At 32.1% G+C, this 16,082-nt stretch overlaps 1 protein-coding gene across 1 annotated transcript; it reads left to right on the forward strand.

Moving 5' to 3' along the window:
- Positions 1 to 4,490: 4,490 nt before the first annotated feature.
- LOC114185811 (GDSL esterase/lipase At3g27950-like) lies at positions 4,491 to 15,168 on the forward strand. The gene is given in 6 exon segments (XM_028073735.1): positions 4,491 to 4,818; positions 4,921 to 5,124; positions 14,221 to 14,393; positions 14,477 to 14,603; positions 14,606 to 14,746; positions 14,840 to 15,168. Coding segments are annotated over 6 exon segments (1,125 nt in total). The 5' UTR covers positions 4,491 to 4,574; the 3' UTR covers positions 15,076 to 15,168.
- The last annotated feature ends 914 nt before the right edge of the window (positions 15,169 to 16,082 follow it).

Here is a 16,082-nt window from a genome sequence, read left to right on the forward strand (position 1 = left end):
TACACTTGGTAAGGGAAGCAACTAGTTTAGATTTAAACATTTTAGATATTAAATTGTATGATTAAGAAATAAGATGGTTTATTGTGCTGAAATCTGGTTTAAAATTGATGTTTGTATATAAATGATTGTATTAATTTTAGTAGGTATTTGATGGGTTGCATGACCTGGCTAAATTTGACTAAGGCATTGATAGAATTATAATGTGTGTTTTTCTTATGAGAATTTAGTGAAATGCCTAGATTGATTAGTTAGGAACATGTGGCTCATTGAGCAAGATGCATAATTTGTATTCAAAAGAGCTCCAACACTTTACTTGGTAGGCAAAATGCCTCTCACTGAATGTGCTAGTTAGTGTCGGGAGGTAGGTTTGTTGAGTAAGAAAAAGAGTTGTTGAGCCAAAATAAAAATAGCAAAAACTCAAGAGCAAGGTGTGTGCTTGACTCGTTGGGCGAATTTTTAAGAATTTAGTCCTAATATTTTTTCATTGGGCGATGTTGTACTTCGCTGAGTGGAGGAGTTATATGTGAAAAAGAGTATCAATAGCATATTTTCGCTAAGCGGGTAATGTATTTGTTGGGCGAGTATCACTTCAGTGGATATTCACTAAGTGAGACATTCATTCGTTGGGCGAGTATCTTACTTATGAATGTGTAAGTCTTGTCTTTAACATATATGTTGTATAATGTGTTTGGGCATGAATTATGTGGATTGAGAATGTAGTGATTCCTAAGGTAGAATAATATTATGTGTGGTAATGCGCAAAGTGTATTGACAACATAGTTGAATTGGGATTATTCAAACTTTGCTAAGTAATAGGCCTACATAGAGAAAGATACTTAGTTGTGAGAGGCGAATGAGGTTCTTTTCTAGAGTTTCAGTAAGAGATCGAACCTCGTAGAAATAAAATATTGACCCTATCATACTCTTTGGCAGGGGTGTTACCCAACCATGACATAGTTATAACTCTTGCAAGAGGCAAGAGTGAGTGAGTGAGTGAGCGATACTTTCTTAGTCTTAAATTTCATAACTTTTTTTTTTCTTTTGCTAAATACTTTTTTTTCTATTCTAATTTTTTGGCTTGTTCTATGTGCAAAAAATTCAGTCATATCTTCAAAGTATTTTCCCTCTTACTTGATTACAAACTTTTTTTTTCCTTTTTGTAGTTATGTTCAAATATGGTGTATTATCAATTCCATTGAATTAAATATTCATGTCTCACATTTGATTATTTCTACTCCTTTTTAATGTTTTTATTTATTGTTTACCGTTTCCATGAGAATGTTTGATTTTCAATTTCAATTGTTCAGTCACATAAACCCTTTATTTACTAAGTAATATTAAAAGAATATTTTTTTTATTCTCTTTAATCATTTATTTATTAAAAGCTTTTTTTTAACTAAAATAATTTTGGTTTAATTATGTCTTTAGTCCCCATTTTCGTAGTAAAATATAAATTTGGTCCCTTTATTTTTTCTTATCTCAATTTGGTCCTTGTTTTGAGAAATTTGATGCAATCAAGTCCTTTCCGTTAGTGGTATAATAACAACGTTAAATAAGATATAAGATGTCACGTGTCAGTTCCTAGATTTTTTATTTTTTTTATTTTTTTTAAAAATAAATAATTTGTCACATGTCAACTGTCGTGGTGCCACGTGACAGTGACATGGTGATGTGGCAGTGACAATGCCACGTGTCAGTATTACGGTAGATGTCATTTCCTCATTCTCAATTTGGTACCTGTATTTAAATTTTTGTCTTAATTCAGTTCCATTTTTTAAAAAAGTTGTGCAATTTCATCCCTTTCCAAATTGAAACAAAAATTAATTTTTATTAAATTTGATATTTTTATTCAAATTGATATTTTTATTATATATTTTTAACATAACTAAATTTATTTAAATTTGTGTTTCACATTCAACTTTACTTAAAATTGTTTTCAAATTTTAAATTTATTTGTTTTTTATTGTTACATGAACTAGTTAAAATTATTTTAAAACTTTATAATTGTTATTTTTACACCAACTCAAACATTTGTGTAGAAATTATTGAACTTTACACATTTTAAAAATATACAATTATTTGAAATATAAATTCAAATAAAAAAATAATGTTAAAGTACAATGTAATAAAATATCAATATAATTTATGAATTTTTTTTCTATTAACAACTTTAAAACAATTTTAAATAAAGTTCAATGTAAAATATAAATTTAAGTAAACTTAATTTTGTTAAAAATATTTACTAGAAATATTAATTTTGATAGAAATATTTGTGTATATTTATATAGAAATTAAATTTGGTTTCAATTTGAAGAGAGACAAAATTGCTTCATTTTTACAAAAATTGGAATTAAATTGAGACAAGAATTAAAATAAAGTACCAAATTGAGAATGTGGAAATGACACCTGACATACAAGTGATACATGACATTGTCATTGTCACATCACTCTATCATTTTCACGTGGCACGATGATAGCTTGATACGTGGCAAATTTTTTTATTTTTTTAAAAAAATTCAAAAAAATAAATAAATAATTCAAAAAATTCAAAAAATCAAGGAACTGACATGTGACATCCCATTTAATGCTGTTACTGTACCACTAATGGAAATGACTTGATTGGATCAAATTTTTCAAAATAGGAACCAAATTGAGATAAGAAAAAATAGAGGGACCAAATCGATATTTTGTTATAAAAATGGGGACCAGCATAATTAAACCAATAATTTTCATTATCCCTCAACTATTCGACTACTTTGATATTTGAACAAATTTCTCAAATCTCCAAGAGAGTTTCCACCTATAATACACTCAATTATACATTTGAAAATATTTCTCAAATCTTCGAGGTAGTTTCCACCTTATAATACCCTCAATTATACATTATTTTTTCTTTGTATCAAATTGTTTTTAGGACGCATATTTGATTATTTTTTCATATCTTTATTTTTATCACGTAAAAAACTATTTTGATGATTTTTCATATAATTATTTTTATTTTCTATAAATGTAATTTTACCACCACAATTGTATAAAAACATTTCATTTACTATAATATAATAATTTAGTGTCATTATCAGAAATTTTGTTTGCACTATTCAATAAGCTTCAATTTCAAATGTCTAAATCTAAATTATTATTAATTTAATATTTTTCCTATGCAATTTCATTCAACTTGTGTACTATAATTTTATTTAAGTATAAACAAATATTTTGTTAGAATTTCAATAAAAGAGAATAAAAAATATTTGAAATATTTTAAAACTTAAATACACTTTTTAATTTTATTAACTTTATTTCATTTATCACGGTGAGGGAAGTTTGACTCATACTCATTGGTTGGCACAGGAGAGGTTGTTATGAAGATGGTTGACAATGAGCAAGAACACCGGGTGTCGTCGTTGAAGGATTGGGAAGTCACTTGGTATCATGGAGATTTTGGATATAGGAATTACAAATTACAAATTGTAAACCTCTTGAACTATATCAAAAGGAGGATAGTGAAATTTTGACCCATTTTTAGCCTGTTACTTCAATTACCCTTTAATTATCTGTTTTAATTTTTTATTAATGACGTAATTTAACAATCTAAAAATGATTGGAACAGTAAATTAAAAATGAGTTAAAATATTATTATTTTATGTGAAATTTCGAAGTAGGTTTTTAGAAATGGGAAAGAATATTAGTGTTTCAAAAAATTCAAAGCTTTTGACAAGCAAATGATGTACCATTTTAGCAAATCTTGAAAGTTGAGATGCTGGACAGTAAGGGAGAGATTAACATAGTACAGAGAATTACAAATTGTAAGGCGCATGAAGCATATAAAGAAATCTAATAGCTTGGGAAAGTTAGAATTTCAAATTTGAAATCTAAAAACATAACTGTGTGTGGTGCAGAGAAATTTCAAAGTAGGATATTAGAAATGGAAAAAAATCCTAGAGTTTCAGAAAGTTCAAATCTTTTTACCAACAATTGATGCACCATTTTAGCAAAGATTAAAAGAGTACAGAGAGACGTCGGAGGAAAGCTCTTAGAATTTGAAGAGGCCTCGTGTACTACATTTTGTGGAGGTACATGTTTGAATTCGAAAAGGTCACCATAGCTATTTATTTTTCGGATACCCGTATTTTGAGATTAATTTATTTTTTTGTTATTATTCACTTTCTTTTTATTCTAAAAATATAAAAATTAACTTTTATTAAAATTATTTTATTCTTTTTAAAAATTGTTAAATAGTCATTAAAGGGTGTTAAGAGAATTTTTATTGTTATTTTTCCTCTTTGAGATAAGTTATGTTTTATTTTTGTTTTTTGTTTTTTTTTTAAATCGTGGTTATAACACGTGTATAAACTCTGTTTGTTTGTGTTGCTTCCATTTTGTATTATTTATTTATAGAAATCATTGAGTATTTATAAATTGAACTTGGTTAAAAAATGTATGCTGTACCAACTCTATAAGTAAAATAGAGATAAAAACAAACACACCTTTAAAATAAAATACTTGGAAGGTACTTTTTTCAGTGTCTGAGTAGCTAGGATAAGTTTTCCTCCCATATACGCGTGAGGCCATCGAGGATGCTGATGATGTTTGCACTGAAATGTGTTTGTTTGAGTTTTGTTGGTGTGTTGAGTTCATGTTGGGTTGTGCAAGGGTCAAAGCGTTGTGAGTACCCAGCAATTTTCAACTTTGGCGACTCAAACTCAGACACCGGAGCCATTTCTGCTGCATTCACCGTTGTGCTTCCTCCCAATGGACAAAACTTCTTGGGAAGCCTCTCCGGAAGAGCTTGTGATGGCCGTCTCATAATTGATTTCATTAGTAAGCCAAAAACACTCTTTAATCACCCTTCACTCATTCACAACATGAACCACTCACACTATGTACTAAATTTTAGTTTGGTTTACGAACCTTTCTATGCAGCTGAAGAATTAAAGGTACCATACCTGAGTGCTTATTTGAACCCGGTTGGATCCAATTACAGGCATGGAGCCAACTTTGCCACTGGAGGCTCGTCGATTCTTCCAGGTGGTTATAGTCCTTTCCATCTTGGCCTTCAAATATCACAGTTCATACAGTTCAAATCCCGCACCAGAATCCTCTTCTATCACCCTTTGGTTAACAACAGTTAGTTTTTCTTTCTTCACTCTTTTTTTCCGACTTAGTCCGTGATAGATTGATTCTCCATTATTTAGGATTTAATAAAGTACTAAAATAATAAACTAGGTTGCATTATTGAGAAACTCACTTTTTCAAAGCAGAATGGTCGGAGAGAAAGGACACCACTAGAAAGACATTTTCTACAAACACTTTAGATTGGTCAGAATTTAAGAATCACATGTCTTTTGGTTTTACTTCTTATTTCATATCCTTTTCATGATTTTATCGCCAACAGTATAAAGTGTGCCATAAAAAGTGTTTGTTAGCACTCCTACCGTGTCCCTGCTGACAGGAACTTTATTTAGTGTGATTAGAGGTGTCAATTTGGTCTAGTTCACATAACTCGATCCTGGCCCATGTGAACTAGGGTAAAAAAGGTTCACATTAAAAAAAAGTCTTCATCAAAAAAGTTCACAGGACCAAAAATCCTATAAAGATCCTGTGGGTCAGGGTTAATCCATATGGGCTTTCATCTTCAACATGAAAAATATATTATTTTTTAAAATATATTTTTATCTATGGCACATGCCCAACGACTCAGAAAGGCACGAAGACCCAAATAGGCCCAACGACCCGGACCTGCCCGATGACCCTGACAAGCTCGACAACCCAGACGGGTCCAACGACCCGAACGGGTCTGACGACCCAAATGGGTCTAACGATTCGATCATGCCCTACGATCCGAACGAGCCCAAGGATCCGGTTGGACTCGACTATCCGACCAGGCCTGACCATCCGGACGGACAAACGAACCGGATGAGCATGACGACCCAGACGAGCTTAATGACCCGGATGAGCCTAACGACCCGGACGGGCTCATCTCTCATATTGATATCAAAGAACACCGAAGGTTTGATCTTTTTTCTCCAACGTTCAAATATCTCTACAAAATAAAACTTTTCAAACGGTATATGCATCTACAACAATTAAACATAATCATATATAATTGTATAAGATTATTTGTTTCCTTGATTATTTTTAGAGACATTGAAAGATTTAATTTAAAGATAAGTTATATGTTAATAATTATTTTAATTTTGTTATTTATCTAATTATCATTACAACTTCAATAATTTTACATAACATAGTAAAGAACATGTTAGACGATATGCGATACACGATCAAACAATGTCTTGTAGTTGTCCAGTCTTTTCATAAATCTTGATGAGAACATTATTATCTTTACTACTTTCAATTGCACAACTAAACAAGTTAGAGAATTGATACCAATGATTTTTATTACTTAATAGTCTTTGTTATAATCAAATTCACATAAAAGTCTTATTTAAACCTTCTAATAGGGTATAATGGATCAACTAGTCGTAACAATATACAATTGTTGCAGTCCTATGATAGGTACCAAATGTTCTTACAAGGATTGAAATTACTTTATAAGATTGAGATGCTTTCTTCAATTTACTCTCTCATGCTTGCTTGCTTATTTCTTTGAATTTTAGGACATGTTAGAATATCTCTTTCGCATTTCTCTGAATCTAACACTCAAGTTAGCAAAACATATTGAAGGTTTAATAAATGTGCAATGAATGACCAATTTATTCCTCATAAAGTCAATTTATAATATTTTAATAAGCTTTTACCTAGATGAACCTAGATTAACTTGAAGCAACAACCTTATTACCTTATTAGTGTCATATTAAATATTTAGTTATTTTAATGATGTTTATTCCACTAACTCATGTTGTTATCATGTTCTTATAGGCTACCAACATTAAGTAGTATGAGTTACATATTTTAACAAGTTTGAACATAAAGTAAATGGTAAAAAAATATTATATATCATAACCATTAACAACTTTTTCATAAAGGTGTAAAAAGTATGCTATAAGAGAAAATATTTTAAAGATTCTTCTATAAAGTTATCAATTTGGCCTAGTCCATAAGATTGGACCCTGACCCGTATGAGTTGGTGCCAGAAAAACCCACAAGACAAAATGCCCAAAAGAGTCCTATGAGCTAAGACCAACTAATTGGCTTTCTTTAAACATGAAAAAAATATTAAAATTTTAAATATATTATTGGACACATAAGCAACAATTAGTATGAAAACTAAAACTTCATCTTGAACCAACTTTCAGACTAGACCCACCTGTCTTTATCGTTGGCCTAGGTCTAGACCTTCTGTATTGACCAACCTATCACGACCTCCCGTCTACATTGGCATGTCTCGACCTTCAGCCTTCTGCCTAAGACGATCTGTCTCGACCATCTACCTAAGCCACTTGGTCACAATGAGTGTGAGAGACACATTCAAAGACAAAACAATTTAGATACTTAAAGGTGAAACTATCACTACAAGAAAATTCTTAAATATCAACCAAATTTAGAGACAAAAGAAATAATGAGTCACTATAGTGACTAATTTAGATACCAATTTATAAACATAAAATTATTGATATCTAAAATAGTCTCTATTAGGAATAAAAAATTATAATTGTTTTGTGTCTAACATTAGTTGTCCGACTACCAAAGGAATTAGTGTCTATATTGGTCACTAATTAATTAGAAACTAATTTAGACTCTAATTCCTTTGGAAGCAAAATCTTGGTAGCTAATGCTGGTAACCAATTTAGAGTCTATCTAATTCACAAGTCAATTACAATCTTTTATTCATAATAGAGATTATCTTTGATACCAATAATTTTAAGTTTATAAATTGGTATGTAAATTAGTCACTATAGTAACTAATTATTTTTCATCTCTAAAATTGCTATTTAAGAATTTTTTTCATGTAGTGTTTACTTTCCATGTAGTAACTAAATAATTTTTAATTGAATTTTTTAACTTTCCATGTGTGAGAGTGAAACAATCATTTACTACAAAAAGTTAAGTAGTATGCCTTTGTTTAATTAAAGAAGTCGTTAAATATTTACATTAATTTTGATATTGACTTACAAAGTCTTTAAAAATAAAAAAACCAATTAAATTTAAGTGTTATATATATATATATATATATATATATATATATATATATATATATATATATATATATAAAAGGTTGTAACATAACTATAACAATCCTTAATCATCATCAATAAACATATAAAGTTAACAAAACTAGATTTTAGATAATAGATGTTGTAATTTGATTATAACATATTAAGTACAACAGTATATTAATTTAACTTCAAGGCAAAAAAAAAAAAAAAGGAAATTTAAATTAAAGATCGAAATAAAAAGGATAATCAAGTCTTTCTTATTGAATTAGAATTTAACTTAAGTATTTGTGATATTTCTTGATTGGTTACCACTAACCCTTTGTTATGGGCCATAAATTAAGGGATGAGAAATAGAGCCCAACCCAAGTGAAGTGAAGGACACAATTGGAAAAGCCAAGCCAAAGCTGAAGAGAAATCCTTCTAAAAATCGTCAGGCCCCTCTGAAATTTAAGGATTACAAAATGAATTGATTCTGTTAGGATTTACTTTATTCTATTGAGATTTATTTGTTTTGTTGTTTTAGAAATTACTCAATGTTGTCTCTTTCCTTGGCCATATATATATATATATATATATATATATATATATATATATATATATATATATATATATATATATGGTTTCTGTTATGAATAAGGCAGAGAATATTTTAGAGACCATTGTAGTTGTGGAGGTTTTTTTCCCCTTCCCTCAAAGAAAGGTAGAGTTTTACTGTTAAATTGCATAACAACCGTATCATTGGTGCTTTCATTGAGAGTAACCATGGCTCCTTCTTTTGCTTCTTCTAGTGACACTCAACTTTCTAAACTGGTTGAAAACCATCTTACCTTTCAACGTGAATACCAGTGCCTGGAGGACAGATTCACGCTCTTGGAAAGCAAAATCGAAAATCCTGGTTCACCTTCTTCCACACATGCATCCAAACACTATATGAAATTAGAGATACCTCGTTTTGATGGGAACGACCCTTTAAGGTGGATCTTCAAGATCACACAGTATTTTGAGTATCGCAAAACACTAATATCGCAAAACACTAATAGCGAAAACATGGAGGGAGAAGCTCTTAGCTAGTATTATTGGATGGTGGCGAATAATCAGATTAAGGATTGAGATGCACTGTTTAAGGCGATTCAATCTCGCTTTGCCCTATCACGATTTGAGGATCCTGCCAGTGCATTGTTTAAACTTACCTAAACTTCTTCGATTCGTGAATATCAACAACAGTTTGAAGGTCTCGCTAATTGAATCACTGATCTCCCTGTGAGTTTCTACCTTAGTTGTTTCATTTTTAAGCTTCAACCTGAGTTACAGCGGGAGGTGCGCTCTCGTCAACTGGCGACACTCATCGATGCTATTAATTTGGCCAAGATTTATGTGGCCAAATTCGAAGATGCCCAACCGAAACCCAAATCCCAAATACAGTCCAAGCCTTACAAATCCTACACCTCAACCTCCATCCTTAACACCCTATAGAAAACCACCCTAAACCAAAACACAAACCCTTTCTCCTAATCTCACACAACCAACTTTGCTACTACTAATCATTCCCCAATCCTCAAGAGCATGACCGTCGAAGAAATTTAGGCCAGACGTGAAAAAAGCTTATGCTATTACTGTGATGATAAGTATGCTAGAGGTCATCGTTGCAAACGTCAGTGCATGGTTCTCCTAACTCTAAAACCTCCATCAAGGGTTGATGAGGAGTTTCAAGAGTTATTATCTGATGAGAATCCAATCATAACCAAACCCGAAAACCCATTGGATTCTTCCCTAGCCCAAATTAGCCTTCACGCCCTCATGGGCCATTTGGTTCCTCAAACGCTGGCTGTATTGGGCCAGATTGGCAAGGCCCAATTGTCCATTTTGATAAATAGTGGGAATACACAAAACTTTTTGCAGGAACGATTGGTGAAGTTTTTAAATCTCGACATTATCCCAGCCCAAGGTTTCTCTGTTCAAGTGGGTAATGGGGAGGAGTTACAATGCTCCAAGTTGTGTAAAGAGGTGCAAATCCACATTGGGCCTCACTTGTTCACTGAAGACCTCTTTGTCTTGCCTATAACAGGTGCGAATTTAGTTCCGGGAGTGTAGTGGTTGAAAAGTCTAGGTCCAATACTTACTAATTTTGATAAGTTAATTATGAGGTTCAAAAGAGAGGGCCAGGTGGTGCAACTCCATGGAATTCCAAGGCCTAAAGCCCATGAAATTTCATCCCAACAACTTAAACGACTTCAAGTCACTCATTCAATTAGTGAATATTATCATATTCAGGCCCAACCTTCGTCTTTTAGGGATGGAGAAACAGAGTCTATTCTTCCAGAAATTGAGTCTCCGCTTCATCGTTATTCCTCCCTTAAGAACTACTGATCACAAAATTCCATTGTTGGAAGGAACAAATCCCGTCAATGTGCGACATTATCGATACCCGCAATTTCAGAAACAGGAGATTGAGAAACAGGTTGAAGAGATGTTACATTCTAGTGTAATCCAGAAGAGTTTGAGCTTTTTTTCTTCCCTAGCATTGCTCGTGCGTAAGAAAGATGGAACATGGTGATTTTGTATGGATTATCACGCGTTGAATGCAGTCACAAACAAGGACTGTTTTCCAATTCCTATCGTGGATGAACTTCTCAATGAATTTTTTTGTGGTAAGTGGTTTTCTAAGCTGGATCTTCGTTCTAGTTATCACCAAATTCGTACGTTTCTAGGGGAATCTTATAAAACTGCCTTTCGAACTCATGAAGGCCATTATGAGTTCACTGTCATGCCATTTGGACTATGCAATGCTCCTTCGACTTTTCAGAGCACTATGCATAAGCTGTTTCGCCCTCATCTTCATAAGTTTCTTATTATCTTCTTTGATGATATCTTAGTTTACAATAAAAGTTTACATGAACATATAAGCCATTTGGAACTTGTTTTTCAATGCTTATTAGATAACAAATTCTTTCTAAAAAGATCCAAGTGCGTTTTAGCACAAAACAATGTTGTCTATCTAGGCTATATAATTATGGAACAGGGTGTGGAACCAGAGAATGACAAGATTTTGGCAATGCAAGAGTGGCTAGTCCCTCATGGCGTGAAACAACTGCGTGGGTTTCTCGGTTTGACAGGATACTACTACTGCTTTAAAAAAGGATATGCTACCATTGCTTCACCTCTGACTAATTTATTGAAGAAAGACGCCTTTCATTGGACTCTAGTGGAGTAACAAGCCTTTGATGACTTGAAGAAAACCATGACTGAAGCCCTTGTTCTTGCTCTACCTAACTTTGAGATCCCTTTTCAATTAGAAATGGATGCGTCTGGAAGGGGCATGGGTGTTGTACTTCTTTAGAAGGGTCATCCAATTTGTTTCACAACAAGAAATTTTGTGATAGGATGCGAAATGCTTCTACTTACGTTCGAAATTTACACGCCATTGTTGAAGCTGTTAAAAAATGGCGACATTATTTACTAGGCCGCAAGTTTATCATTTTTACAGATCAAAAGAGCTTAAAAGAACTTCTGACACAGGTGATCCAAACTCCGAAGCAACAACATTATTTGTGCAAACTATTGGGGTTTGATTATGAGATAAAATACAAACCTGGCTCCTCTAATTGTACTGCTGATGCCTTGTCTCGTTAGTTTAACGAAGGTCTCCTTGCTGCCCTTATTGTCCTTCATTATGAATTTATTCACAAGCTCAAGGCTTCTTATGATTCTTGTTCCCAACTAAAGCAATTGTACTCCGAAGTTTTTACTGATCCCACTTCTCATGAAAGGTTTCCATTATAGATGGTTTGCTATTGTATAAAGGAAAAATATATATTGGTGACGACACTACCTTTAAGTCCTTGTTGCTTGAAGAGTACCATAGCATCCCCTTGGGTAGCCATTTTGAATTTCATAAAACATTTCAACGGCTCCATGAGAATTTCCATTGGCCTGTAAAATCTTGCATGACTTGTCAATAGATGAAGGCTCCGAATCATGCTCCTTATGGTCTTTTGCAACCCATTCCCACTCCTAATGGCATATGGGAAGACATTGCTCTTGATTTTATTGTTGGGCTACCCCTTTACAAGGGTCATACTACCATTTTGTTGTTCTTGATAGGTTCTCCAAAGCGGGACATTTTGGTGTGCTTCCTTCTAGCTATATCGCTTTCACGGTAGCTGAATTATTTGCCAATATGGTTTGTAAGTTGCATGGACTGTCGAAAAGAATTATCTTAGATAGAGATGCCATTTTCATGAGTGGCTTTTGGCAAGAACTATTTCGTCTCAATGGTACTAAGCTAAAGATGTCCACGGCTTACCATCCCCAAAGTGATGGCCAAACTGAAATCCTCAATAAAGTCCTTCAACAATATCTGTGGTCCTTTGCTCATTGCAAACCAACTTCGTGGGGCAAGTTTCTTTTAAGGGCAAAATGATGTTATAACACCTCTATTCATTCATCCACCGGGCTTTCTCCTTTTGAGGTTATGTTTGGTAAACCTCCTCCTACCGTTCCTAGTTACTGCATGGGAAACTCAAAGCTTGATGCTGTTGATGTTGAATTGGCTTGTCGTGATGAAATTTTAAACAAATTACGTGCAAAGTTGTTAAAGGCCCAAGAGGTGATGAAGCATGTTGTTGACCAGAAGCATATTCCTGCCCCATCAAGCTTGGTGATCACGTGATGGTTAAGCTTCGACCATACCGACAACATTCATTATTAGAACCATGAATACAAAAACTTTCTAAGCGTTATTATGGGCCCTTTGAAATCATAGAGTGTATTGGAGATGTAGCTTTTCGCCTTGCTCTACCACCTGCAGCTAAACTTCACCCTGTTTTTCATGCTTCTCTGCTGAAACCTTTCACTGGCACAACTCCTTTTATCATTACCTCCTTGCACCATCACTACTCAACCTATTGTTCAACCCTTGGCTATAGTGGCAGTGGGTGATAATTCTTCACAATGTGTGTTAGTGCAGTGGGACGGTCTCTTTCCAGAGGATGCCACATGGGAAGATTTCCAGGAGCTTTAATCTGCTTATCCAACATTACACCTTGAGGACATGGTGTTTGTGCAGGGGAAAGAAGATGTTATGGGCCATAAATTGGGGGATGAGAAAATACAGCCCAACCCAAGTGAAGTGGAGGACACAATTGGAAAAGCCAAGCCAAAGCTGAAGAGAAATCCTTCTAGAAACCGTCAGGCCCCTCTAAAATTTAAGGGCTACAAAATGAATTGATTCTGTTAGGATTTGCTTTATTATGTTGAGATTTATTTGTTTTGCTATTTTAGAAATTACTCAATGTTGTCTCTTTCCTTGGCCATATATCTATATATGGTTTTCGTTATGAATAAGGCAGAGAATATTTTGGAGACCATTGTGGTTGTGGAGGTTTTTTTTTTTCCCTTCCCTCGAAGAAATGTGGAGTTTTACCGTTAAATTCCATAACAGCCGTATCATCCTTGAAGTCATTTTTTCCTTCTATTTTACCACCTTCGCTTTATGCCAAAAGTTTGATATCAACATAACATAGGTCTTCATCACTAAGAAAGATTTGTAAATATAAGAATGCATATAAATATATTACATATAACAAAGTTAGTTAATGGATTGTTTATTAATCTAATATTTTCTCTATCCTTACTTTCATGTTTTCATCATACTTATTAAATACACTAGACAAAAATTCTTAAAATGATATACATTCATGAGTACACTAGAATTATAATACTCATTAAGAGTGGTATTACCAATGAATTGTATATTGAAGTTATGGCTAAAAACTTTATAATGCTCTGTATTGGACAATACCTAGAAATTGTCCAGTGTATATGTATTTCCTTTTCTTAACTTAGACTGTTAGAAACCATCTCTTCAACTTTTTTTAATATTAATTGTGCTTTGCCTTTCGAATTACTCATCAACCAATCACAATTTAATTTGAATGAAAATTTAAATTAATATACAATGAAGTCTAGCATTAGAAGCACATATTGACAATGCATATGTTAGTTTGATAACATATCTTCCAAGACCTGATGACGTCTCTAGCATTAGGGTGTATTAATAATATAATTAATTCTTTTTTACAAAACCTTGTGTTGTGTGATATGTCAGGAACAGAACTCTCTTTTAAAAACAATATTCCAAGGCCTAATGACTTCTCTAGAGCCTTATATACTTTTGACATTGGACAAAACGATCTTGCATATGGTTTTCAGCACACGTCAGAGGAACAAGTTCGAGAATCTATTCCTAATATCTTGAGGAATTTTTCACAATTAATACAGGTAAAGAAACTAACGCCTTGGTGAGAAAATTCATATTGCAATTTATTCTTTGAAGTTAATACTTGTTAAGTATGATGTTATAGCAATTATACAATGAGGGAGCAAGACTATTCTGGATTCACAACACAGGCCCCATTGGGTGTTTGCCCTTCAATTTCCTTTCTTATGAGTCAAAGCAGGGTAACCTCGATGCTAATGGTTGTGTCAAACCTCAAATGAGATTGCTCAAGAATTTAATAGCCAACTCAAGGTCCTAACATCTCAATTGAGAACAAATCTTCCTCTGGCCAAATTCACTTATGTTGATGTGTATAAAGCAAAATATGAACTTATCAGTAATGCAAGGAAGCTAGGTGATCTTTATGCACACAAAAGTGTTTAAGTGGATTGATTACATTCTCTCGTTTTGGCTTTGGATAATTAACTTATAGCATTCTTTTTAGCAGGTTTTGTCAATCCTATGAAGTTTTGCTGTGGTAGTTACCATGGTTACCAGATAACTTGTGGGAAGAAAAGCACAGAAAATGAAACATTTTATGGAAATGCATGCAAAGATTCATCTCAACTCATTAGCTGGGATGGCATTCACTACTCTCAAGCCGCAAACCTCTTGATTGCAAAAAAAATTCTTTCTGGAACGTTCTCTGAGCCCCCAATTGACATTAGGCAGGCGTGTTTCTAACCATAACTCAAGCATAGTTTTATTCTCTGTGTGCACTTCAAAAATTGTCCTATACAAATATTCAAGAAATGAAGGGTGTTGTTTGATTAGTCAGATATCATAATTTATTTTTTTGAAAAAAAAGTACATATAATTATGTAAATTTAGTGTGCATTCACTGCAACAAATATAAATTTTTGTAACATAAATTAAGTAACGAATATAAACTTTGTCACAATTTATATATTAATTGTGACTAATTTTTAATTTATCACAGATACTAAGTATAATAATGTGACTAATTTTTAATTTATCACAGATACTGAGTATAATAATGATAAAATTAAAAAATTGTTACAATAGTTATGTTAAAAAAAAATGTTACAAATAATTATTCAAAATTGTTACATAATAAAACTGTTTTTTTTATAATAAGAATATTTAATTCATATAAAATCTATTAAATATTTATAATCAATAGTTATTTATTATTTGTAACAAATTCTTGATTATTAGACTGTTAAATTATTTTTGGATAATAACTTGTTACAAAATTCATTTTATATATTTAATAAAAAATTCATATATATATATATATATATATATATATATTTATAAAAAAACTAATTATTTTTTCTTGTTTTAGATTTGAATATATGTGATTTATATTTTATATGTTATGTTAAGGATATTTTTGTTATCATACAATTGCAATAATGATAAATATAAAATTTGTCACTATTTATATATGATTTATGACAAGTTTTTAATTTATCACAACAATTTTATTAAAAGTGATATAATATATATTTCAAAAAAATTATTTATTAAAATAAAATGTCATATCATAGTATTTTTAATATAAAATTTGTAAAATGTATCTGTAGAAAAAAATATTTAATTTTTCTTATTTTAAATTTGAATGTATAGTTTATCTTTCATATGTTAAGAATAATTTTGTCATCATACAATTATAATATATAGTGATAAATATAAAATTTGTCTCTAGTTATATATTATTGGTGACA

The sequence above is a fragment of the Vigna unguiculata genome, chromosome 5, assembly GCF_004118075.2.
Source record: "Vigna unguiculata cultivar IT97K-499-35 chromosome 5, ASM411807v1, whole genome shotgun sequence".
Lineage (NCBI taxonomy): Eukaryota > Viridiplantae > Streptophyta > Magnoliopsida > Fabales > Fabaceae > Vigna > Vigna unguiculata.